Genomic DNA, 25,588 nt, shown 5'->3' on the forward strand with positions numbered 1-25,588 from the left:
ACAATCTTGAATATCTTTCACAGTTGTTAACCCTCACTTGTAGACGTTTACCACTATCTGCATCAACAGTCAGCATCTTAATGAGAATGAACGCACCTGTAATGCAAGTTTCTTTGCAATTGAGCGTGTAATTTATCTATTTCCATTATTAGATGGGGTGATTCACCTGGCTCTTACCTACAGTACTATACATGCAACGTTAATGATGTCAGCCACACTATCATAGGGAGTTACTGAGCAGACACCAGCTATTTCCACAAGGTACCAAACCCTGCCCTGCCATCCCCCCCAACCCTGTCCCGGCCAAGACATATAGATTCGCTCCAGGTTGATTTGCATCTATCCCAGAGGTGGGTCACCAGCAAAACGTCTCAGTTAGAAGATGACAACACAGCAAGACCACACAAAGGATAAATAAATGTTTTCTTTTATTTTTAGGAAGCTGGTTATGGGTTGAAAATATGTAACAACTAACTAAGTTAAAAAAATGTCTTTTTAAAAATGAAACAAAGATTTGTGAGCATTAATGCTCACGGTTTGGCCATAAGGTAAATGGCTTAATCCAATAGTAAAATGTTAATTTGATTCTGTGTTAGTCTAACATACCTAGATAATTGACCGCGGTGAAAAGGTTACAGCTCACATTTCAAATTAAATTGATCCAGCAGCAGTGCATGATAGCAGGATCGGTGCTATAGCTATATTTTTAATAGTAGCGTGCTGCACCGTAGAAGTGTACATCACCTTTTTCTGAACAACTTAAATGACTCTCATACTGATCAGGTCAAATATCCCACTGACTGGTTTTAATGATGAACCAACCAAAAAATAATACCATTAACTAGGAAAGGCTACCAACCATCAAATTGCTCAAAATTGTTCCCAAGCTACTAATTCAGGTACTGGCAATGACCACAAAAGCAATCAAATGCTTGAAAAAAAAATCTTCCCATATGTTGTGGGTGGTCAACTTGGCTTCCTACAAAGCCCACACTATACAGACAAAAATAATTAAAGATAATATATAGAACAATAAGTTGCATTTATTTATACAGCATCTTCAGATGAGGCGTTAAACCGAGGCCCCGTGTGCCCTCTCAGGTGGACAATATCAAAGACATAAACCACGCCAAAGCAAGGAAAACATTTTTAATTTTGTGGGTATGAACAGATATTAAATTGAAGAAAAATACAGCCTAGAAACACTCAACATGTGAATCTGCACCCCAGGTAAGTCACCACTTCCAGAAGAGAACAGAAAACTGGAAAGGAAAAAGGCTGGGTATATTTTTATACCATCTCTCCCTCTCCCTCCCCACCCCCCGTGCGTTCTAAAGAAAATATAACCTCTTATATTAAACTATGTATCTTAAAAGCTGAGAGAACTACTGGCAAAAAAAAATCCATGTTCACAAGCTGTGGACTTACAGATGTTGTCAAGTTCCTCTTTGGTACGAGTTATTTTTTTCCAGGTCCACTCAAGTACAAAGCGCAAACTGGCAGCTGACCTGGGTTGTTCTTGCGGTGAAGAGTTAAAAAGAAAAAAGCATCACAATTTATATATATATGTGTAGCAGAACCACAAATTAAAACAGCTATCTGAAAATAAAATCTTATGGTTAGAGCACAAGATTTTTTAACATGCTCAAATTTTACATATTTCACCATTAATTGAGTTGAAATGCCAAGTATTTTTAAGGTAGTTCACAGCATTCTGTTGGCTTTCAATTCTGTAACAATCAGCTGTAGTTTGCTCAAATGATGGAAATAATGGGGGGGCGGGGAAAAGAAAAATCAGCATTGTAGGAAAATAAAACACTAATTCATCATGAGGTGTTCTTTCATTCCTTCATGAAGTACGTCCAAGGTCAAAAAAATAAGTTTCATGGGATTTAATTTTATTTGTGACATTTTCTTTAAAAACTGCAGAACCTCAATCCTTCACATAGCTATAAAATGTCCCATCACCTGTTCTGTTATTTTTGAACAGATAGGGTGGTACGTACAAAAAGATTAAGGACGCTGAAAGAAATTTACAATTCTTAAAGTTTATTGATCAAGTTTTTAAAGATGAAAAATTTAACCTCATTAACTACAACTTTTACACCAAGTATACGCTGTTGAATTGTTGTATTCATTTTAAATCACCTCCACATATTAAATGTGCAATTTGTGGTATTCAGACTTATAGTGAAAATATATTAAAAGCAAACATAGCTTTGTGACACTAGGTGGCACAGTAAGTTAGCACACTATTCTTTCAAATCAGTTCTTTCAACTTTGGATCTGAATGCAGTCCAGAATGTGTTTTTGCCATCTCCAAGGGTGGCGAGTTCGAGGTGCATCGTTTGGCTCAATACAGAACATCCTAGATGTGTGTTATACATGCTGTGGCCTGGTTAATGCAGAGATTGGGTGCAAAAAGTAGGAAAATTAATCATTTCCTAGGGTTTGCAAACATTAGTTGAGACTGACCTACATTTTTTTAAAAATAATTTTTTAACATGACATATTTACACAATTATACAAGTGTAAGTGCTGAATACAACATTTAGCCAGAGTAGTGGGGGGTGAGAGGGAAGTGAAGTGGAGGGATGCCAGAGTTATCGTTTTTTAAAAATTCGTTCATGAGATGTGGGCGTCGCTGGCGAGGCCAGCATTTATTGCCCATCCGGAATTGCCCTTGAGAAGGTGGTGGTGAGCCGCCTTCTTGAACCGCTGCAGTCCGCGTGGTGAAGGTTCTCCCACAGTGCTGTTAGGAAGGGAGTTCCAGGATTTTGACCCAGCAACGATGAAGGAACGGCGATATATTTCCAAGTCGGGATGGTGTGACTTGGAGGGGAACGTGCAGGTGGTGTTGTTCCCATGTGCCTGCTGCCCATGTCCTTCTAGGTGGTAGAGGTCGCGGGTTTGGGAGGTGCTGTCCAAGAAGCCTTGGCGAGTTGCTGCAATGCATCCTGTGGATGGTACACACTGCAGCCACGGTGGTGAAGGGAGTGGGTGTTTAGGGTGACAGATGGGGTGCCAATCAAGCGGGCTGCTTTGTCCTGGATGGTGTCAAGCTTCTTGTGTTGTTGGAGCTGCACTCATCCAAGCAAGTGGAGAGTATTCCATCACACTCCTGACTTGTGCCTTGTAAATGGAGGAAAGGCTTTGGGGAGTCAGGAGGTGAGTCACTCGCCGTAGAATACCCAGCCTCTGACCTGCTCTTGTAGCCACAGTATTTATGTGGCTGGTCCAGTTAAGTTTCTGGTCAATGGTGACCGCCAGGATGTTAATGGTGGGAGATTCGGCGATGGTAATGCTGTTGAATGTCATGGGGAGGTGGTTAGACTTTCTCTTGTTGGAGATGGTCATTGCCTGGCACTTGTCTGGCCACGAATGTTACTTGTCACTTATCAGCCCAAGCCTGGATGTTGTCCAGGTCTTGCTGCATGCGGGCATGGACTGCTTCATTATCGGAGGGATCGCGAATGGAACTGAACACTGTGCAATCGTCAGCGAGCATCCCCATTTCTGACCTTATTATGGAGAGAAAGCCATTGATGAAGCAGTTGAAGATGGTTGGGCCTAGGACACGGCCCTGAGGAACTCCTGCAGCAATGTCCTGGGGCTGAGATGATTGGCCTCCAACAACCATGACCATCTTCCTTTGTGTTATGTATGACTCCAGCCACTGGAGAGTTTTCCCCGATTCCCATTGATCTTCAGTTTTACTAGGGCTCCTTGGTGCCTCACTCGGTCAAATACTGCCTTGATGTCAAGGGCAGTCTCTCTCACCTCACCTCTGGAATTCAGCTCTTTTGTCCATGTTTGGACCAAGGCTGTAATGAGGTCTGGAGCCGAGTGGTCATGGCGGAACCCAAACTGAGCATCGGTGAGCAGGTTATTGGTGAGTAAGTGCCGCTTGAAAGCGCTGTCGACGCCACATTCCATCACTTTGCTGATGATTGAGAGTAGACTGCTGGGGCGGTAATTGGCCGGATTGGATTTGTCCTGCTTTTTGTGGACAGGACATACCTAGGCAATTTTCCACATTGTCGGGTAGATGCCAGTGTTGTAGCTGTACTGGAACAGTTTGGCTAGAGGCGCAGCTAGTTATGAAGCACAAATCTTCATCACTACAGCTGGGGTGTTGTCGGAGCCCATAGCCTTTGTTGTATCCAGTGCACTTAGCCGTTTCTTGATATCACGTGGAGTGAATCGAATCGAATTGGCTGAAGATTGGCTTCTGTGATGGTGGGGATATCAGGAGGAGGCAGAGATGGATCATCTACTTGGCACTTCTGGCTGAAGATGGTTGCAAACGCTTCAGCCTTGTCTTTTGCACTCACGTGCTGGACTCTGCCATCATCGAGGATGTTCACAGTATCTCCACCTCCCGTTAGTTGTTTAATTGTCAACCACCATTCACGACTGGAATGTGGCAGGACTGCACAGCTTTGATTTGGTCTGTTGGTGTGGAATCGCTTAGCTCTGTCTATAGCATGTTGCTTCCGCTGTTTTGCATGCATGTAAGTCCTGCGTTGTAGCTTCACCATGTTGGCACCTCATTTTTAGGTAAGCCCGGTGCTGCTCCTGGCATGCTCTTCTACTCTCCTCATTGAACCAGGGTTGATCCCCTGGCTTATTGGTAATGGTAGAGTGAGGAATATGCCAGGCCATGAGGTTACAGATTGTGCTGGAATACAATTCTGCTGCTGCTGATGGCTCACAGCACTTCATAGTCAGTTCCTGACTACTGTTTAACAATTTTTGCTAGATGAGACAAGAATGTATATGCTGATCGAGGACAGGAATAGGTTCGGCTGAAATTTCGCCACATGGTCAACATTTGGTGTCCAGGCCAATACAAAAAGTTGACACCTGGATGAGATACTGGAGGACTGTTGGCATTCTTGAATATGCATCCTAGGCAGGTCACCACCTTCAGTAGAGGCCAGAAAACTGGAAAGAAGAAAAGCTGGGTATACTTTTATACCATTACACTCCACTATTGGACCCGGTGCTATGTGCTGGCCTCCCTCCAGAGTGCAGCAAAGCATTTGGTGCAGGACTGATGCCAGTTGGGCTATTGCTTGCATTTTTTTCATCTTGGCTTCCTACTTTGCCCAGTGCAATATCCTAGCATATATTACATTTTCAGAAGCTATAGGAACAGGAGTAGGCCATTCAGCCCCTTGAGCCTGTTCCACCATTGAGCCTTTTACTACCACTCTATTTTCTTCCCACCAGAAGACTCAGCTGTCCCATCAGCTGTTTTTGATGAGAAACTAGAGGGACAACACTGAAACCGGCACGCTTTGCTATCCACAGAAGTGTGCCTTCTTGGGGCTCTGTAAACTTCCTGCCACAGTGGTGTCAGTGACTGTCGGAACAAGTCCAGGACTACAAAAATGGAACGAGTACAATATTGACAAGGCCAGAAGCCCAAGCCACGACTGGGAACAGAAGATGAAAATGTAACATTTCCAAAATACATGTTATTATTTGGCCCATGACCTCAAATCAAAGTAGAAATTCAATAATCAAACTTTGAAATGGACATAGGAGTAACCAGGTTAAACCAAATAACTGATTTGTTTTTTTTTTTAAACAGACTGAGGTGGTTTCATGATGCTTACCTTCTGCTGTCCATTGTTTGATGCACCCAGTTATTAACCCCAAGGAGCTAGACTCCACAGCTGCTGACAAAATTGCTTCAAGTTGCTCTTCCTTTAAAAAAAAGGAAAGTAGTGTTATAATTGGGTTTGCACTCCAGATACTATTTCTCATCCCCAACCTAAAGGTCTGCTTCCACAGGTATGCCCACTGTCCCTATGAAATGAGCAGGACCTCATGTATAAAGTAACCTGGCACAGTGAGCCGCAAAGTGAGTAATGATTCCTTTTACTGAGGAGGTGCACGCTGGAAATGATATGGTTTACCACCATAAGTTCAAGAAGCCCTCTTTTTAAAGACTCAAATCACTGCAAACTCATTAATGTGCCAAAAAAGAAAGGTTAATAGCCCTCATATAAGAAATCTATTTAGCAACCTGATGAAGTCTTAGAGCCAGTCAATGGGACAATCACAAAGTAAACTACTATTGGTTAAGTGGCAGAAAAATAAGTTCTACGTCAACTTTGCCATCTTCATATCATTACAGCAAAACCCTGCAAAGCACTGTTGAAGCTTCTCAAAGAAATCAAGTTACAACACCGTATCAAATAGTTACAAGACTTAGAGATAATAAATTTAGGTAGAGAATAAACTGGGGCTGAATTAGTCAATCATTGCTGCCTATGTGTTCATGGTTTAGTCATCTGACTGCAACAGAATTGACAAAGATAGCTGATTCATGAGCTTGTTTCTGGAGAAAAGGTCATCAATGATGTATCCACCAACTACTTTGTGCCGCTCAATACATTTATCTGTTTAGTTCTGAATAGCTCATTTCTGCTCAATATTCTTTAATGTGTGAAAAAATACATTGAGTTACTGCACTAAAAATTAATAAACAAACTACAATTTCATAAGTTCAAAGCTATTCACTAAGAACATCGCACACTAAATTATTTATGTAAGTGTATCCGCTTGCCTCAGTTGGCAGCATGCTCGACCCTGCCTAGGCTGTTCATGGTATGATTGTAGTAGATGGTTCCACTATGTCCAGAACTGAAGTCCTGAGGCAGTCAGAACACATATTAAAAAGTAGAAGGCTATGCAAGAATTAGAGTAATAAGCAACATTATTAGATTCTATTAAAAATTAATGTTTAAACAGTTCCCTATAAATGTTACTTAAGGTAAAAAGATAGAGCATTTTTCTTTGCCATTACACTGTCTCCTCCCCTGTCAATAAAGTGTTGGTCCCTTGTAAAAAGGCCCAGTAAGGATCTCTCTTCTCGTCTGGTGTGTATTTTGTATGAACGTAGAGGAAAGCATAAGCTGTAAGATTAAAAACTAAAACATTTGACTATAACCTTTAAGCTTCTTAAACTTTCAAAGCTATACAATTTAAGGATATACCCAAGAACTACAAGTAGGTATGAGCTAAACAAGCAGTGCCCAAGATGAATAAGGAAACAAAAGTAGTTTTAAGGGGAAAGAAGCAGTTTATACACACAGGGGGGAAACAAGAGTGGGGGAGGGGGAAGGAGAGGAGGGAGAGAAAACTTTAGGAGAAAGAAATAACTTTAATTTATATAGTACCTTGCTTGTCCTCAAGATAACCCAAAGCACTTCAAAGACAATAAGTTACTTAGCAGCCAATTTGGACACAGCAAAATCCCCAAGACAATTGACATGAATGAACAGTCAATTGATTTTTTTAAATTCTATTGATTAAGGGAAGAATGTTGGCTAGGAAACCAAGAGAATTCCCTGCTCTTCTCTGAATAGAATCATTTGCATCTACCTGAACAGGCAAGACACCTGGTTTAACACCTCATCCAAAAGACAGCACCTCAGTACTACACTGAAGTGTCAGCTTAAATTATATGCTCAAATCTTAGTGTGGAGCTTGAACCTACAACCCTGTGACGCAAAGGCAAGAATACTTCCAACTAAGACCAGCTGACACTGAGCATTATAGGATTATGTTAAAACAGGTTAGGAAGCACATAATGTACAAAAGGGGACCTAAAGAGGCAAAACATGCTAAGCATAATATTAAAATAGTTGTTTGAGCAAAAGTTAGAGCTCTAAAACATAAGAGGTAGCAGTTGAAGAGAAATTAGTCTAAAAACTTGATTATTTTTAAGAAATATTTATTAAACAGGATAATACTAATTTGTTATGCATTTCTTGTAGTACATTGAATTCTGAAAGATTCTGAAATCAGTCAGGCGGAGGTTCTAGATAGGTAAAGGGAATGGAAGGCTACCAGGCTGCCAAATCACTTGGGCCTGTTGGTATATATCCTGCTGAGGATGATGAAAGAGGCTAGGCAGTAAATTTGTGAAATATTGGTTATTATCAGAAAGGCATCATGCTCTCATGAGGCTCTACAGAAAGTGAAGCAAGAAAACAGTATCTATATTTTAATAGACCCAACCCAAGCAGTTATAGGTCCATTGCCTTATCAGCAACAGGTAAAATAATGGAAACCACTCTACAGGGTAGGCTGAAGGAGTACTTACATATGGGTAATTCAATCCTGCCCAACTTCATTCAGAATATTACTAATAAAATAGATATTGAAGTGTCATATGATGTCATTAATTATTTCAGAAACCTTTTAACAGAGCTACAGATGAAAAAAATGCTAATTAAAGTGAAATCCATGGAATTTAGGGTAGAACGTGGATGACAGACCACAAGAGCTGCAGTACAAGATTGATAAGCTTTGATGGGCCAAATGGCCCTTTCTTCTCCTTCAATGTTCCTTTGTACCCATCATTAGAAGATTTCACATAACTAGAAACACTTAGAAACTTACTTGTGTGAGGCAAGAAGGCTGCACATCTGCAAGTCTTGGAGACAGAAGGCCAGCCATCAGGCAACGATTATAACCATCAGGTATAGCTTCACTGAGAAAAGGGCCAGTTTTCTTCAAATAATTCAATGTCTAGAAAACAAATTAGATGTCAGTAGTGTGGTGCTCAACAGTTTTTCAACAAAGTTCGAAGTGTGGAAAGGACTAACCGATTATCAGTATAGTAAATGTAAGCAACATTAGGATAAAAATTACCACATTAAGGTAATAGAGCATTTTCTTGTAGATTGGGCAAAGCTGATTAAGACAAGTTGAACATATAGCAAAGATAGTTGGTTCTCAGTCTCCAGTTTTCTTCTAGAAGCTGAGAGATTATGGATCATAGGTACTAATAAATAGAGGGATTTAAAATTAGTTCTTACAACACAACAATGTATATAGTTTCTTTCAGAACTTGCACGGTACCAGTTTTGAAATGAAAGCTTTTTGGGATGTGAGTACTGCAACTGAGCGACTATATTAAATTGAGTGTTTCCAAACAGAAAACCTGGTGCCAAATAGCAGTCTGGGGAAGTGACATGATAGTGAATTGTAGATTTAAAAAAAATAAGTGATGGCAAAGGGGAGTAGAGGAGGAAATAAAGCCAAGATCCAGTTGAGTAAATCTTAAAAATTAATGCCAGTCCCATGGCTACAATGTTAGAGTAGTCAGAGCCTCGACTGGGAAGCTGGAGTTCAAATCATCACAAATCAATTACACTCAAGACCCACAGCACAGGTTAATTATTGCATTCCAAATGACTTCCTGACAGGTTAATCATAAGTTATCAAAATATTCAGATACATAAAAAGAACTTGCACTTATATAGCGCCTTTCACACCCCAAAGCGCTTTACAACCAATGAACTACTTTTGAAGTGCAGTTACTGTTGCAGGAAACACGTGCACTGCAAGGTCCAACAAACAGAAATAAGATAATGACCAGACAATCTGGGTTTTTTTTAATATAAAGTGCTGTCGTTTGAGGGATTAAATATTGGCCAGGACACCGGGAGAACTGCTCTGCTCTTCTTCGAAAAACGCCACCTCAGGTGGATGTAAAAGGATTCTTTTACATCCACCTGAGAAACCAGGTGGGGGGGCTCTCTTTAAACGTCTCATCCAAAAAACTAACTTTATGCCGCGGACCGTTCCCTTGGGCCCCCGGGTCCTTGGGCGCCCCAAACTGATTCCCTCACCCGCTGATTTCGGGTGGCTGCCCAGGCTTCACGCTGAGTATCACATGGCAATTACCCTCCAGCCCCAGACCCCAGCCTGCCCTGAACACGCCGCAAGTTAAAATCGACACCTATCACAGTGAAGGCCGCATCACAGACCATAAGCAGTGCATTCAAGGTTACAGATGCTGTAATTTTAAACATCCACAGATACAGTCAAGACAATAAAAATATTTTTTTATCAAGGACAAATGGATTTAGTTCACAAGGATTGAAGAGACTAGCCTAATATCCGGCTTAAGTACCAATGGGTTAGCTTAAATCTGACGTAGCATTTTGAAATGGTTAAACCTGCAAAGTAGTATTTATAGCTTATTCAGTTGTTTTTTTAAATTTAAAATTGCCTGAAGTAAATGAAGTGACATTGATGTACTGCTGTATTAAATACTATTCCGGCATGAACATGAGAGTGCCTTGTTAATTTTCACACATGAACATTAAAAACTCACCTCTTTTTGAAACCCAGAACACGTTATATGCACAAGTCCTGAATTTATCAAACAGGTTGCATCTGTAAAAATAAAAAAAAATGTCCATTTGGAACACAGAAGAAGTTTATTATCTTTAGTTCTACCATAGTGTCTTAAATTTAATACTGCCCCCCCCCACCCAAATTAAAAATAAACAAACCAATATGTATACACTTTCAGCAATGCAGGCAGATTAGTTAAAATCCCACATCACCAATTTCAGTTTGTGCTATTCATATTTTAGCATTCAACATTTCATTCCATAAAGTAAAACCTACAAAAGTGATCAATACTGAACACTACTGGTGTACCAGAATAGATTGAAATATGTGGAGAACAATGCAGAGGCACCAGGGAGAGAAAGCAACAACTAGTTCTCTCAACTTTTCTTGAGCTAGATAAACCACAAAAGTACATCTTCGCCACCCCACCCTCACCCAAGTCTTTTCATTGCAAACAACAACTTGCATTTATATAGTGTGTTTAACTTAGTAATACATCTCAAGGAGCATTATCAGACAAAATTTGACACCGAGCCATATAAGGAGATATTGGGGCAGTTGACCAAAAGCTTGGTCAAAAGAGGTAGGTTTTAAGGAATGTCTTAAGAGGGTAAAAACACAAGAAATAGGAGGATTAGGCCATTTGGCCCCACGAGGCTGCTCTGCCATTCAATAAGATCATGGCTGATCTTCTACCTCAACTCCACTCTCCCGCTCTATCCCATATCCCTGGATTCATTAGTGTCCAAAAATCTATCCATCTCAGTCTTGAATATACTCAATGACTGAGCATCCACAGCCCTCTTGGGTAGAGAATTCCAAAGATTCACAACCCTCCGAGTGAAGAAATTCCTCCTCATCTCAGTCTTAAATGGCTGACCCCTTATCTTGGAACTATGACCCCTAGCTCTAGACTCTAGAGAATTCTGGAAGATCAAAACCAATGCATCTACTATCTCTGCAACCACCCCTTTTAAAACCTTAGGATGTAGGCCATCAGGTCTGGGGATTTGTCAGCTTTCAGTCCCATTAATTTCTCCAGTACTTTTTCTTTACTAATCTTAATTACTTTAAGTTTCTCACTCTCACTAGACCCTTGGTTCCCCTGTATCTCCGGTATGTTTTTTTGTGTCTTCCACTGTGAAGACAGATACAAAATATTTGTTTAACATCTCTGCCATTTCCTTATTCCCTATTATAATTTCTCCTGTCTCAGCCTCTAAGGGACCCACGTTTACTTTCGCTACTCTCTTCATTTTTAACTACTTGTAGAAGCTCTTACAATCTGTTTTTATATTTCTTGCTAGTTTACTCTCCTATTCAATTTTCTCCCTTTATCAATTTCTTGGTCATCCTTTGTTGATTTCTAAAACTCACTCAATCCTCAGGCTTACTACTCTTTCTAGCAACATTGTAAACATCTTCTTTTAATCTAATACTAACCTTAACTTCTCTAGTTAGCCACGGTTGGATCACTTCCTGTGGAGTTTTTATTCCTCAAGAGAATGTATATTCGTTGAGAATAATGAATTATGTCTTTAAATGTTCACCATTGATTATCTACAGTCATATCTTTTAATCCAATTTCCCAATCTACCTTAGCCAACTCGCCCCTCATACCTACGTAATTGGATTTATTTAGATTTAAGACCCTAGTTTTGGACTGAACTACATCACTCTCAAACTCAATATGAAATTCTATTATATTATGATCACTCTGCCCCAGAGGATCCTTAACTATAAGATTACTAATTAACCCTGTCTCATTACACAATGCTAGATCTAAAATAGCTTGTTCCCTAGTTGGCTCCTCGCCATATTGTTCTAGAAAACTGTCTCGAATGCATTCCATGAACTCTTCCTCCAAACTACTTTTGCCAATTTGGTTTGCTCAGTCTATATGAAGATAGAGAGGCAGAGAGGGAATTCCAGAGCTTAGGCCCAGACAGCTGAAGGCATGGCCGCCAATGGTGGGAGAAATATAATATAAATAAATATTACAAATTGGACAGGTTTCAGACCAGCAACACACCATAAACAAATGAGGTTCAGTGAATAACTTACAAAATACAAAGCTGCAAGTTTATACCTTAAACGGTTGGCTCCTTAATGGCCATTACACAAGCGTGAACCTTGAAAATGAGTATCAGCAGGCTGCTTGATCATGAACGATGGAGAGCAGCTCCCCTACTGTTGTCCCAGCTGAGAGCAGCTAATTCAACTAAAAGCTAACATCAAACATTGACCTCTATAGTTTAGCTACTTGTTGGATAAACGTGATATATTTTACCTCTGGTCCCAACATCCTATTTGTACTTGGATTAGGCTTTCAACCAAAAATTAGTAGCTTTTGGATACAAATCAGATCGGCAATGTTCAATCAATTTTTATTTCTGCTGCCATTTCACCACATGAATGTTACATTCTACTATAGCGCTATAAAAGACTTCAGCCACTTGAGTACACTCACCAAAATTGTAGGTACTAGGATTAAAAAACTGCTCTGGCGGTGGATACGATGGAGGAACTCCGCGGCTAAGGCTTCTTTCGTGTACCAAGACGTCCAGCAGATAATATGGAAAAGTCATGCCCACCACAGCATCGAGGGACCACAATGCAAAGTAGGGGCAGTTACGAAGCTGCTCTCCCACTCTGTAATTAAGAAATCATGAAATTAAATCATAATTATAACGAGTCGCAATTATAATTTGCAAATTCCTTTCTACACTTTGAAATAGACGTATTCACATCACTGTACATCACTGAAATTGTTACATTTTGGCCTTTACAAAAAGTATACACTGCTGAGAAAGTAGCTCAGGAGCTAAATTGTTAATCATTTGGAAGCTGGATGGTTTACTACAATAGATTAGAACTTGAACTTCTGAAGGTTGATATTTTGTTTGTTGTATCAGATTTCTGAATAGCCAGTGTGCATTTCTCATTTTCCTATAGAGCATCATTACAACCACACTGCTAAGAAATATACATTTTAATCTTTGAAACTAAAATTTGTGACAATGTAGTCCAAAATCAGTTTACCATACTTTGTGCATTCAACAAGCTCCAATGTTAATTGAGGATCTCCTAACCTAGCCTATGGCATTTTCCCTGCTCACCCACTCCAAGCCACCCGTTTAAGCTCTTGCTGAGGTAGTCACACAATCTCAGTCAATTAGGTGCCACACTACCTTGGAAGCTGCATTACACTGCCCTTTCTATGATGTTACAATAGGAGGAAGAATGAAGAATGACCTTTTGTAGAAAGGTTTAATTGGGTTGCTAGCTACAAAACAAAGGGTTTGATGCTACCAACTTTTCTGCTGATTTTCTGAGCTCAAAGTGAGGGACTTCAGTGCTAGGAAGTGGAACACTCCTTCCCTCTGTATGCTCACTATTGGGCAACAGACAGATGCACAAGAGCTACCTTTACTCTTACACCCATTGTCAGAATAGCACCCCCTCCCAGCCATATCCTTACATCCTCTGAATTAGCCTGCCAACTTAACGCGAGACTGATATTACAGCTCGGTGAGAGTGCGAAGCACTTCCATCTCAATATTTTACGCTGTACCCGCAGAGTTGAAGGCCAGTGCATAAACCTCTGCATTACCTAATCCCTAAACTATCCCTATATCCAATGCGCAGATCAACTAACCCAGCAGAGACAAGGGACCAAACCTGTGACTGAGCTTTCTTTGTTAGCCTCAGTACCACATTGTGCAGTACATTTAGCCACTAAGTCATCAGGGCAGTCCATCTGATTTCTGAATGAAATCTCAGAATCAAAAAAGCAACTGTCTGGACAAAGAATCCCCCAAAAATGTTTTGTACCACAAAGTGAATCCATTAGAGGATATACATGGAGTAAAATATCGCAATCCAAGTCATTTAGTTTGGCAAACAAACCTGCTGCAGCACACATGCTCCCACTCATAACTCCACTTACAATGTCACCCTAACATTTCTGCTTCAGTAGGATCTCCAACATAATCCTTTCGCAGAGTCCATTGCAAGTGCAAAATTTACCTTAGTTTGGTGCCATCTGCAAACCTGACCAATTTGCATTGAGTTTCCAAATGCAAGTTGTCGATACAAATGAGAAACAGCGGTTATATCAATACTGATCCTTGGGCACTCCCTCCTTCCGCCCCCCCCCCCCTTGCCTTAACCCCAACCAAAATAACTCAAACAAGTACCTGTTGTTTTCTACCCGTCAGCCAGTATTTTTATTCATTCACCCCAAATCCCCATTGCTTTGATTGTAGATAGTGCCTTTTATGCAGAACTTTGCAAATTTAGGTACACTCTATCATTGAGGTTATCACAGTCCATTTGGGGTGTCACTTCCTCAAAAAAGTAAAGGAGGTTGGTTAGATAGAATCTTCCCTTTCTCAATCCATGTTGGATAGTGTTTACTGGGTTACTGTACAGATAAACCTCAAGTTTACTCCTGACAATCTATTCCATTATTTTAGCCAGTACTGAAATGGATCTGCAGTTGCCAGTGTCTGCTTTGTTGCCCTTTTTGAAAACCTTAGCCTGTTTCCAACTGATATACTCTCCATATTCAACTCCCCAATAACGAGGCCCACCATAATGTGAACCTCATAAATCTCCTCCCTTGTTTCTTAAATTCAAGGATAAATACCATCTAACCCTGGTGATCCATTTATTTTGAGCACTTTAAGCCTGTCTAACAGTGCCACCTCTGACTGTTTTCATTAACACTGAATGCTTTATGGTTGTTCTGTATGTTAGTTTTATCATAAATAGTTATGAAAAGAAGATAAGAAGCAAAATGCAGATCTCTTACCTTAATGAATCAGGCATCTGTGCATGATACCAGCGATTGATATCAAAAATGCCCAGAAAGGTAGAGGGCTTGCGTTGTCCATATGTGTTCACCTGCCAACTGAAAATAGACACACTGGTGTCTGGCGAGGTGGCTGTAAACAAAAATATCTCACTAAGCTTCTCGCAAACACTTCAGCATAAAAAATATGCTCAATCAATTAACTTTACAATGTATTCAATTATTTTTGCACCTTGCGTAGTGAGACAGGGTTGAAAACATGGGCAACTGTAAGAAAACAGTTTGATCGTGGTCACTGCAAGGTGCAGAGATTTAGAAACTGGACTGAACTATAGATCAGATGTTCCCATTGCCTTATGAATGCTCCAGAAACCCCAGTTCAGCAAGTGGTGATTAATCTTATCTTTAAGCTCATGCATACAAAGGAATGGAGAGCCAAACAACGCTTGGAAATTTGTATCCTCTGAGGAAGATGCCTACCCAATTCAGCAGTGCACTAGGTATTCCACAAGAGACCAGAATTCAACAACATATCAAAAGCTCAAAAAACTTTGAAGAGTACTGCTCAATTTATTGGAGTTGAACTATTGTGCTATGGGGACAATTTTAGACCTACCTTTCCAGCAAAAAAAACAGGCAGGAGGGCAGTTAAAATCACCCAGATTACTTACCTTACCTCAAGCTGCCCGAGTCCAGCAAGCTTCTGGACAGGTGACTAAGCCAGCCAGCCAAAGATGGCACAATCCTTCTTTAAATATGCATATCGACGACATAATTGGACCCCGACTGCAATTGTAACTCAGGCCTGAGCGAGGAAGCCGCTGTGGCTTTCCCGCCAGTGTGAAGAGAGTCGGGACCTGCTGGGAAGATGGTGCCTTTTTTTTTTACGAGCAGGAATACTCCACTGGGCTCCATGAGGCAAGTTTAGGCCTCTCCTATCCTGGACTTTCCTCCCCTCTCCTGCCGGATCTTCCTGAAACTCTGTTGCTGCTGCAGGTGGGAAGTGGACGGGTGGCATGTTAATGAGGCCGAAGAGTTAAATAGCCCAGGCCTGAATTCTGCAGCAATGGGTGAGTTCACCTCACCACCCACCCCCTCAAAACCCACCGGAGTTAAAATCAGGGCCTACATTTTGTAAAATGCAATTCATAAGCAACAACACTACTTATGTTTTAAGAACAGAAAATTTAACCCACGTTAGGAAATTCCATGTACTTTCTCAATTAAGTGAGCGTTGAGCACCTGAAGCTTCCAATCTCTCCTGCAGGCAGGCAGTGATGGACAGCTCTGGACATAAGCAGTAACACTCCCCGTTGGCCTTCAAAAATGATCAAAATAGAATTTTGTCTTGTCTATATAAAGAACACTTTAAACTCACCCTCAGTCACACTTTCTTCTCTATCACCATGATTCCGAAATTTTTCTATGGTCTGGCAGCCCAGCAGTCGAGCATTGGTACTCCTAGTCCTTGAAGAAAATACTTCATAGGTGAGATCTTGAGTATAACGCTCTTCACAATATTCCAAGCCCTTCAAAACAACAGAAAGACCATTTAGAAACTCTGAATACAAATTGTAACCCATCTTTTCTTCTTCCTCTCCCTTACACATGCCACTAACCTCTAAGGCATGTGCTCCCATGTCCCAGAACCTAGATGCTGGCAAGATCACTTTTGGTATTTGTTGACTGAACACATTTTTATAGCTCTATTTTATATCGTAGCATCTACATATCTATAGATAATCTTTGTTTGAAAACCATGGACTTGGAGAAAGCAATGGTACTACAAACCACAGGACTCCTCCTGCAGGACCACTGTCAACAGCTTCATATTATCCATAAGTCTTTCATTCTCCTCTTCCTCACATTCCCTCTCTCTTCACAAGAGCAAACCTAGGCCACAAGTCTATAAATCAGGTACATGTGTGAACATACTTTACATGTGTGAATATACTTTGCATGTGCGACACTGAGATATGACGGATGCGCCAGATGTGAAACACTCATGCAATGTATAAATTGCCAGGAACCATGCATCATATCAGAGGATTCATTCATTAACAAGGCAACACTGCAATCACCAACAGGATTAGACTTCTATTAATTCTTCGGACTGCGAATACTTTTCAAAAGCATTAGCACCTAAATCTTTTACAATTAATCTCCTCCCCATTTAGACTCTCATTTGTTCAACACCAACTTGGGTTACTTTTTGTTTGTGTGACAAAACATATGATTCCATAGGAGGAAAAAAAAATCTGTACCTCATAAAGGATTTGTCCTGAAGTTAAACACTTCCGGTCACCAAATGCCAACTGCAGCAGGTGCAGGCTTACCACGTCCCCTTCGCTATAAACAAAGACAAACAAGTAGTACACTAAAACTGTACACAGCTCCCATCCCTTTCCAATGTTTCTTGACCATAAAAACTACCCCAGCACTGTGCACACATGGTTTTAAACTACACACTTAGTGTACTTTAAAATGATCAGAATATAAAATGGATGAACAAACCTAAATATGAATTTTCTTCTGGGATATAAAATGTTGGAGGAATGGGGTGGTGCAGTGGATTAGATGCTGCCCTTTTACTTCTGAGATCTGAATTCCAATACTATGCACACTAATGAGATAAAAGTCTAATGCTTACTGCTGTAATAATTCTGTGTGATAAAGTTTGGGTACTCTCGATTTCATTTTCACTTAGCATGGTCTCACAGCAGAAAACTTTCCCTAATTCAGGACTAATTGAATTCTCTTGCAGGCCACAGAATAGCTACTGTGGAAAAAAGGCTCAGTGAAGCAGTAGGGGTTGCCTTCCTGTGGTTGGGGCTGAGAAACATTGTTACAGCAAAGTAGCATGAGCTTAACGCTGCATCTAATTGGGAGCCCTATATTTAATATATATATATATATATATATATTTCTCTCTCTCTATGTATAGCACCAACATCCCTTGCCTTGATGAGCAAAAATTTACACAAAACATGAAGTGCTCTCTTAATGACCATCTTGCAAACTTTTATTTGTATTATTTTGCACATGTAATTACAGGCATTCACTCACCCGTCCTGAGCAGACTGTACAGCCCAAAGGTAACAGCAGTTCCGAGGGTCGTTCTCAGGTTCTTGAAAGGTGAAAGCATGGACAGGCACTTTCCCTCCTTCCAACTGCGAGTAGTATCTACACCAAGAAAAATGTTTCATCATAGAAGTTTACAACATGGAAACAGGCCCTTCGGCCCAACATGTCCATGTCGCCCAGTTTATACCACTAAGCTAGTCCCAATTGCCTGCACTTGGCCCATATCCCTCTATACCCATCTTACCCATGTAACTGTCCAAATGCTTTTTAAAAGACAAAATTGTACCCGCCTCTACTACTGCCTCTGGCAGCTCGTTCCAGACACTCACCACCCTTTGAGTGAAAAAATTGCCCCTCTGGACCCTTTTGTATCTCTCCCCTCTCACCTTAAATCTATGCCCCCTCGTTATAGACTCCCCTACCTTTGGGAAAAGATTTTGACTATCTACCTTATCTATGCCCCTCATTATTTTATAGACTTCTATAAGATCCCCCCGAAACCTCCTACTCTCCAGGGAAAAAAGTCTCAGCCTATCCAACCATCAAACCATCAAGTCCCAGTAGCATCCTAGTAAATCTTTTCTGCACTCTTTCTAGTTTAATAATATCCTTTCTATAATAGGGTGACCAGAACTGTACACAGTATTCCAAGTGTGGCCTTATTAATGTCTTGTACAACTTCAACAAGACATCCCAACTCCTGTATTCAATGTTCTGACCAATGAAACCAAGCATGCTGAATGCCTTCTTCACTACCCTATCCACCTGTGACTCCACTTTCAAGGAGCTATGAACCTGTACTCCCAGATCTCTTTGTTCTATAACTCTCCCCAACGCCCTACCATTAACAGAGTAGGTCCTGGCCCGATTTGATCTACCAAAATGCATCACCTCACATTTATCTAAATTAAACTCCATCTGCCATTCATCGGCCCACTGGCCCAATTTATCAAGATCCCGTTGCAATCCTAGATAACCTTCTTCACTGTCCACAACGCCACCAATCTTGGTGTCATCTGCAAACTTACTAACCATGCCTCCTAAATTCTCATCCAAATCATTAATATAAATAACAAATAACAGCGGACCCAGCACCGATCCCTGAGGCACACCGCTGGTCACAGGCCTCCAGTCTGAAAAACAACCCTCTACAACCACCCTCTGTCTTCTGTCGTCAAGCCAATTTTGTATCCAATTGGCTACCCCACCTTGGATCCCATGAGATTTAACCTTATGTAACAACCTACCATGCGGTACCTTGTCAAAGGCTTTGCTAAAGTCCATGTAGACCACGTCTACTGCACAGCCCTCATCTCTCTTCTTGGTTACCCCTTCAAAAAACTCAATCAAATTCGTGAGACATGATTTTCCTCTCACAAAACCATGCTGACTGTTCCTAATCAGTCCCTGCCTCTCCAAATGCCTGTAGATCCTGTCTCTCAGAATACCCTCTAACAACTTACCCACTACAGATGTCAGGCTCACCGGTCTGTAGTTCCCAGGCTTTTCCCTGCCGCCCTTCTTAAACAAAGGCACAACATTTGCTACCCTCCAATCTTCAGGCACCTCACCTGTAGCTGTCGATGATTCAAATATCTCTGCTAGGGGACCCGCAATTTCCTCCCTAACCTCCCATAACGTCCTGGGATACATTTCATCAGGCCCCGGAGATTTATCTACCTTGATGCGCGTTAAGACTTCCAGCACCTCCCTCTCTGTAATATGTACACTCCTCAAGACATCACTATTTATTTCCCCAAGTTCCCCAACATCCATGCCTTTCTCAACCGTAAATACCGATGCGAAATAGTCATTTAGGATCTCACCCATCTCTTGTGGTTCCGCACATAGATGACCTTGTTGATCCTTAAGTGGCCCTACTCTCTCCCTAGTTACTCTTTTGCCCTTTATGTATTTGTAGAAGCTCTTCTCAAATGAACTATTTTACAGAAGTCCACTAGAATGTGGCATCTGTTGTTTCTATTATGTGGACTTGCTGCTTCAGAATCCCTGTCTTAGTTACACTAGTCAGTGAAACTGAATATGGTCAATTTTAGGGAATGCTGGGGATCTATGTGAATCACATCAAAGAGCTAGAAAACTTCAGATAGCACTGCAGCTGGTTAATGAGACAATCATGCAGAGTAAGAAAGTAAAATCTCAACTTCCTATTACTTACTCCTTTTTCAAAGTCTTCAGGTTCCAGAGTTGAACGTAACCATTAGCAAAGCCAACTACCAGTTGGTTTGTTCTGGGGACATAGCTCATTGCAGTGGCTGCTATCGCTGATGGACTCTGCAACTGGAAGCAGAGGTGCCGTCCTTCCCTCATCACAGTTTCCCTCATTCGAGGGATTTCCGCAGGGGATCTATTGACCACTTCAAGGTCTGAAAGAAGATTAGTTAGAATAACGCAACCAAAAATACTCCTAAACCAATGTTTTAACACAGCAGAAACTAAGTGAAAGGCCTAGGTGGATGATCAGCTAATCACACAGAAGCCTACATTCAACGTTTTATAATAGGTATTCCTACAGTAATATTTCCAAATATAAAAAACATTTTTACTTGTAGAACTCAGTTGACCACAATTTTTCTATTTGAATATGAACATACACAAATAAATGCTAAAATAGATCGTGCATAGTCTTGCAATGAAAGCTTTGAATTTCCCCATTTGTACTGGGAACAATTCTGAAAATGAACACTACCATTACTTAATTCTCTTAATTTCATCAAGGCATTTAGCTAGTAACAGCCGTGCAGACCAGGCAGAGCTCAGATTCAATGCCTGCTCTGTGCTAAATTAGCTGATCTCAGTCAAGGCAGTAGTAAGGTTGCTACAATTGGCCTCAGCACCTCTTGAGTTACAGAATGGAAAATCAGCCAGGATTCTTGCTCCCAATTGCTATCCAATGATTCTTGTGGACATTGGGCGATGACTGCATCCGACTCAGCCATAAGACTCCAGTCAAACAGTCTGCTTACACCATCAAGGTTCATACATGAATAATAGGGCTGTCAAGCGATTAAAAATTTAAATCTCAGTTATTCTGGGTTTTAATTGTATATTTAATTATACAATTGCTGCATCTGTCTCTTTCAAGTTTTATTACTGGTGGTGTTATCATCAAAAATCCCAGCATTAAAAACCCTATTTTCCTACTTCTGGATTCATACAAATCTACTGGACTTCTAACATAGCTAAGTGTATTATACTTGTATACTGGTGACACATAATGCTCCTGAGACAGAGCCATGTGATCATATGGCCCAACTGCACTGAAGATGGACAAAAGAGCTCTGCTCTGCAGTGTTCTTGGGGACCTCAGTTGGTTTGCGCTAGTCAGGCACACATTAAGGCACAGATCCACTCCCCCTCCGTCTTCCTACCACCGTTCCGGTGACAGCAGTAGCAGCATCAGCAGCCCAAGCGTGGGAGACAAGAATCTTAAGAAAAAAAAACCCATTGAGCGAGGGCCGCAAGTGGAGAGCAGGGAAACACGGATTCCCACATCCACTCTACCCGCCAAAGCCTCTCTGCCTGCCACTTACCCCACCAGTCGTCATCGTCATGGTAGGGGGGAGAGAAGCAAGGCTGAGATAATAATTGTTACCTGACAATACATGTTACATTGTGAGAATGCCTCTGAGAATTGATACAAAGAAGCTGGCAACAAGAAACATGAAAGGCTTGCAGGGCTGTGGGATCTACAGAGCTGGGAGCAGTGTTTTAACAGATTGGAATGGGGCTAAAATTTTTGCTCATCCAGGACTGGATGTTGGACAAGCAGTCTGGCCACATAGTGGTAGTGTAGGGGTTGACAGTGGTGGTGGGGAGGTAGAGCTGGGTATCGTCAGTGTACACGTGGAACCTGACGTGTTTTCGGATGATGTCGCCAAGGGGAAGGGTGTAGATGAGAAATAGGAAGGGGGCCAAGGATGGATCCTTAGGGGACTCCAGAGGAAACGGTGCTGGGATAGGAAGAAAAACCATTGCATAACATTCTCTGGCTACCACTGGATAGGTAAAAGTAAAACAACATACTAAATCTAATTGTAGCACCACAGATAATTGTAATGGCTCAAGTCCAATCTAACCCAGAGTTAAGTTGTACTGAGTGGGGAGGGGAAGCAAAATAATATTAAAGGAGAGAATATTTATCCTGGGGAAGAGGTTGAAAATATCTTGGGTGTTTCAGATCAAGGACATTTGCTCTGTGAAGGTCAATTTCATCACTACTTACAAGTACAGTCAGTGTTAAACAAGCACCTATAGCAACAGTTGATCTTTTCAGGGGGTGGGAAAGAGTGATGAGGATATGTATTTGTAGATATGTAGACTTGGAAATTATGTATTTTTTGTTTGGAAATGGAAAAGAAAACAACCATCTGTGTAATGGATATAGTTATTTGCCGCAATTTTTCCATACCACGGTGACAGCGGCAAAGTAAATGGATTAGCGGCAAGGAAAGTGTCATCCATGCATCAGGCCTCTGCTGCCAACTAGTAATAAATGCATCACAAATTTCACGTTAAAATTCAGAGCACAGAGGAGAACCAGAATTATTATTTTTATTCCCAGGCACAGTTGTGCAGTTCAATTTACCTGCTGGCTCCTGCTCACTTTGACTGCATGAGAAGTCATCCAAGCACAGATCGATGAGCAGAACATGTCCTGTGTCAGTTACAACAGCTACTACGCCAAAAAACCACCGCAGACTCTGGTTCAAGCGCTGTGTGCTGGCTGTGGCACCTCCATGGTTAACTATAGGCTCAATGGCGGTCACCTGAGTTTTAAAAAACAAACACCTAATTGTGCACAATTTTATTTTAAAATACTATATAACATTTGAAATCTTACATCAAAATGTTGAAAGAAACCAATAAACTTAAGCAAATAGCGTTAATAGATGCTACTTTTTAAACCCTTTCCATAGAATCATAGAAAATTTACGGCACAGAAAGAGGCCATTCAGCCCACCATGTCCGTGCTGGCCGAAAATGAGCCATGCGGCCTAATCCCACTTTCCAGCACTTGGTCCATTGCTATGTAGGTTACGGCACTTCAGGTGCACATCCAGGTACTTTTTAAATGAGTTCAGGGTTTCTGCCTCTACCATCCTTTCAAGCAGTGAGTTCCAGACCCCTACCACCCTCTGGGTGAAAACCTTTTCCCTCAGCTCCCCTCTAATCCTTCTCCCAATCACTTTAAATCTATGCCCCCTGTTTATTGACCTCTCTGCTAAGGGAAATAGGTCCTTCCTATCCATTCTATCTGGGCCCCTCATAATTTTGTACATTTCAATTAAACCCACTAGAATGATTCCAGGGATGAGGGGCTTTAGTTATGTGCATAGACTGGAGAAGCTGGCGTCGTTCTCCTTGGAACAGAGATGGTTGCGAGAAGATTTGATAGAAGTATTCAAAATCATGAAGGGTCCAGACAGAATAGATAGAAACTGTTCCCTTTGGCGGAAGGGCCATGAACCAGAGGATTTAGATTTAAGGTGATTGGCAAAAGAACCAAAGGTGACATGAGGAAAAACTTTTTTACACAGTGAGTGGTTAGGATCTGGAATGTACTGCCCGATGGGGTGGCGGAGGCAGATTCAATCATGGTCTTCAAAAGGGAACTGGATAAGTACTTGAAAGGAAAAAATTTGCAGGGCTACGGGGCTAGGGTGGGGGAGTGGGACTAGCTGGACTGCTCTTACATAGATCCAGTGCAGACTCGATGGGCCGAATGGTCTCCTTCCATGCTGTAACCTGTCTATGATTCTAAATCACCCCTCAATCTCCTCTGTTCCAAGGAAAACAACCCCTGCCTATCCAATCTTTCCTCATAGCTAACATTCTCCAGTCCTGGCATCATCCTCGTAAATCTCCTCTGTATCCTCTCTAGTGCAATCACATCTTTCCTGTAATGTGGTGACCAGAGCTGTACGCAATACTCAAGCTGTAGCCTAACTAGTGTTTTATACGGTTCCAGCATAACCTCCCTGCTCTTATATTCTATGCATCAGCTAATAAAGGAAAGTATCCCATATGCCTTCTTAACCACCTTATCTACCTATCCTGCTACCTTCAAGGATCTGTGGACATGCACTCCAAGGTCCCTCACTTCCTCTACACCTCTCAGTATCCTCCCATTTATTGTGTATTTCCTTGCCTCGTTTGCCCTTCCCTGATGCATTATCTCACATGGACTGAATTCCATTTGCCACTTTTCTGCCCACCTGACCAGACCATTGATATCTCCCTGCAGTCTATAGCTTTCTTCCTCACTATCAACCACACGGCCAATTTTTGTATCATCTGCAAACTTCTTAATCGTGCCCCCTACATTCAAATCATTGATACATACCACAAAAAGCAAGGGACCTAGTACTGAGCCCTGCGGAACCCCTTTGGAAACATCCTTCCAGTCACAAAAACACCCATCGACCATTACCCTTTGCTTCCTGCCACTGAGCCAATTTTGGAACCAACTTGCCACTTTCCCTTGGAGCCTATGGGCTTGTACTTTTTTGACCAGTCTGTCATGTGGGACCTTGTCAAATCCATGTAGGCTACATCAAATGCACTACCCTCATCTACCCTCCTTGTTACCGCCTCAAAAAATCCAATCAAGTTAGTCAGATACGACCTTCCCTTAACAAACCCATGCTGACTGTCCTTGATTACTCCGTACCTTTGTGCGTGACTGCTTATCCTGTCCCTCAGAATTGATCCCAATAATTTGCCCACCACCGATGTTAGACTGACTGGTCTGTAATTACTCGGTTTATCCCTCGCTCCCTTTTTAAACAACATAATACTGTAGTTTCTCAACATCATATGTCTTGCATCATAGCGCCGTATGCTAATTTTCAGCTACTTCTCATTTGGTTCTAAGAGGCGATTTTTGTGTGTGGTGGTTGTGGTGGGGGGGGGGGGGGGGGGGGGAGGGGAGGAAAGAGGGGGAATGTGGGAACGGTATTGTTGCGGGTAGCAAGTGAGGCGAATCCATCCCTCCACAATCCAGTGGTACTTGGCAGCTGATCTATGAAGCGCCACAACATTATAATCAATAATATTCACCTCCCTTGCACAGAGGGAACCACACATTCAAACTAAATTTCTCTAAATCAGGGATAAAATAAAATAAAGTTACAAAAACTTAAAACATCTATTTTACAAATTGGAGAATCCAGCATACGCCACAGGGAGAATCGTGTGCAATATCACTAAGTAATCTGATGCTGGGTATTGACAATATGCCTTTCCTACACCCTATGTAAAAAGGTAATTTTCCCAGTAATGACCAAGTCCTTTCCTCAGAGACAACACTATGTATATACAGTAGGAATTGAATTCCAAGAAGGCACAGAATGGGACTCACAGAGTCAGGGTACAAAATGTAACATTGGAATATTAAGATTATTTATCTTTTAGAATTAAACTTTCTAATCCGCACGCAATCATTGTCCTGACTAAGATCAAAATGGAACTTTTCAACAAGATTAAAGCACATATTTG

At 41.3% G+C, this 25,588-nt stretch overlaps 1 protein-coding gene across 2 annotated transcripts in view; it reads right to left on the minus strand.

Annotated features, from left to right (window-relative positions):
• Nucleotides 1-25,588, minus strand: part of ahctf1 (AT hook containing transcription factor 1) — an 86,852-nt gene that overhangs the window by 41,503 nt on the left and 19,761 nt on the right. For both annotated transcript variants that reach the window (XM_067988634.1, XM_067988636.1), the window contains exons 4-14: nt 22,677-22,857; nt 20,247-20,454; nt 18,050-18,166; nt 17,248-17,332; nt 16,362-16,512; nt 14,984-15,116; nt 12,638-12,819; nt 10,145-10,206; nt 8,422-8,550; nt 5,625-5,715; nt 1,429-1,518 (exon numbers count right to left, since the gene is read on the minus strand). In XM_067988634.1, the coding sequence (XP_067844735.1) occupies nt 1,429-1,518; nt 5,625-5,715; nt 8,422-8,550; nt 10,145-10,206; nt 12,638-12,819; nt 14,984-15,116; nt 16,362-16,512; nt 17,248-17,332; nt 18,050-18,166; nt 20,247-20,454; nt 22,677-22,857 (1,429 nt within the window). The remainder of the gene's footprint in view (nt 1-1,428; nt 1,519-5,624; nt 5,716-8,421; nt 8,551-10,144; nt 10,207-12,637; nt 12,820-14,983; nt 15,117-16,361; nt 16,513-17,247; nt 17,333-18,049; nt 18,167-20,246; nt 20,455-22,676; nt 22,858-25,588) is intronic.

This window comes from Heptranchias perlo, chromosome 8 (genome assembly GCF_035084215.1).
Source record: "Heptranchias perlo isolate sHepPer1 chromosome 8, sHepPer1.hap1, whole genome shotgun sequence".
In the NCBI taxonomy this organism is placed as follows: domain Eukaryota; kingdom Metazoa; phylum Chordata; class Chondrichthyes; order Hexanchiformes; family Hexanchidae; genus Heptranchias; species Heptranchias perlo.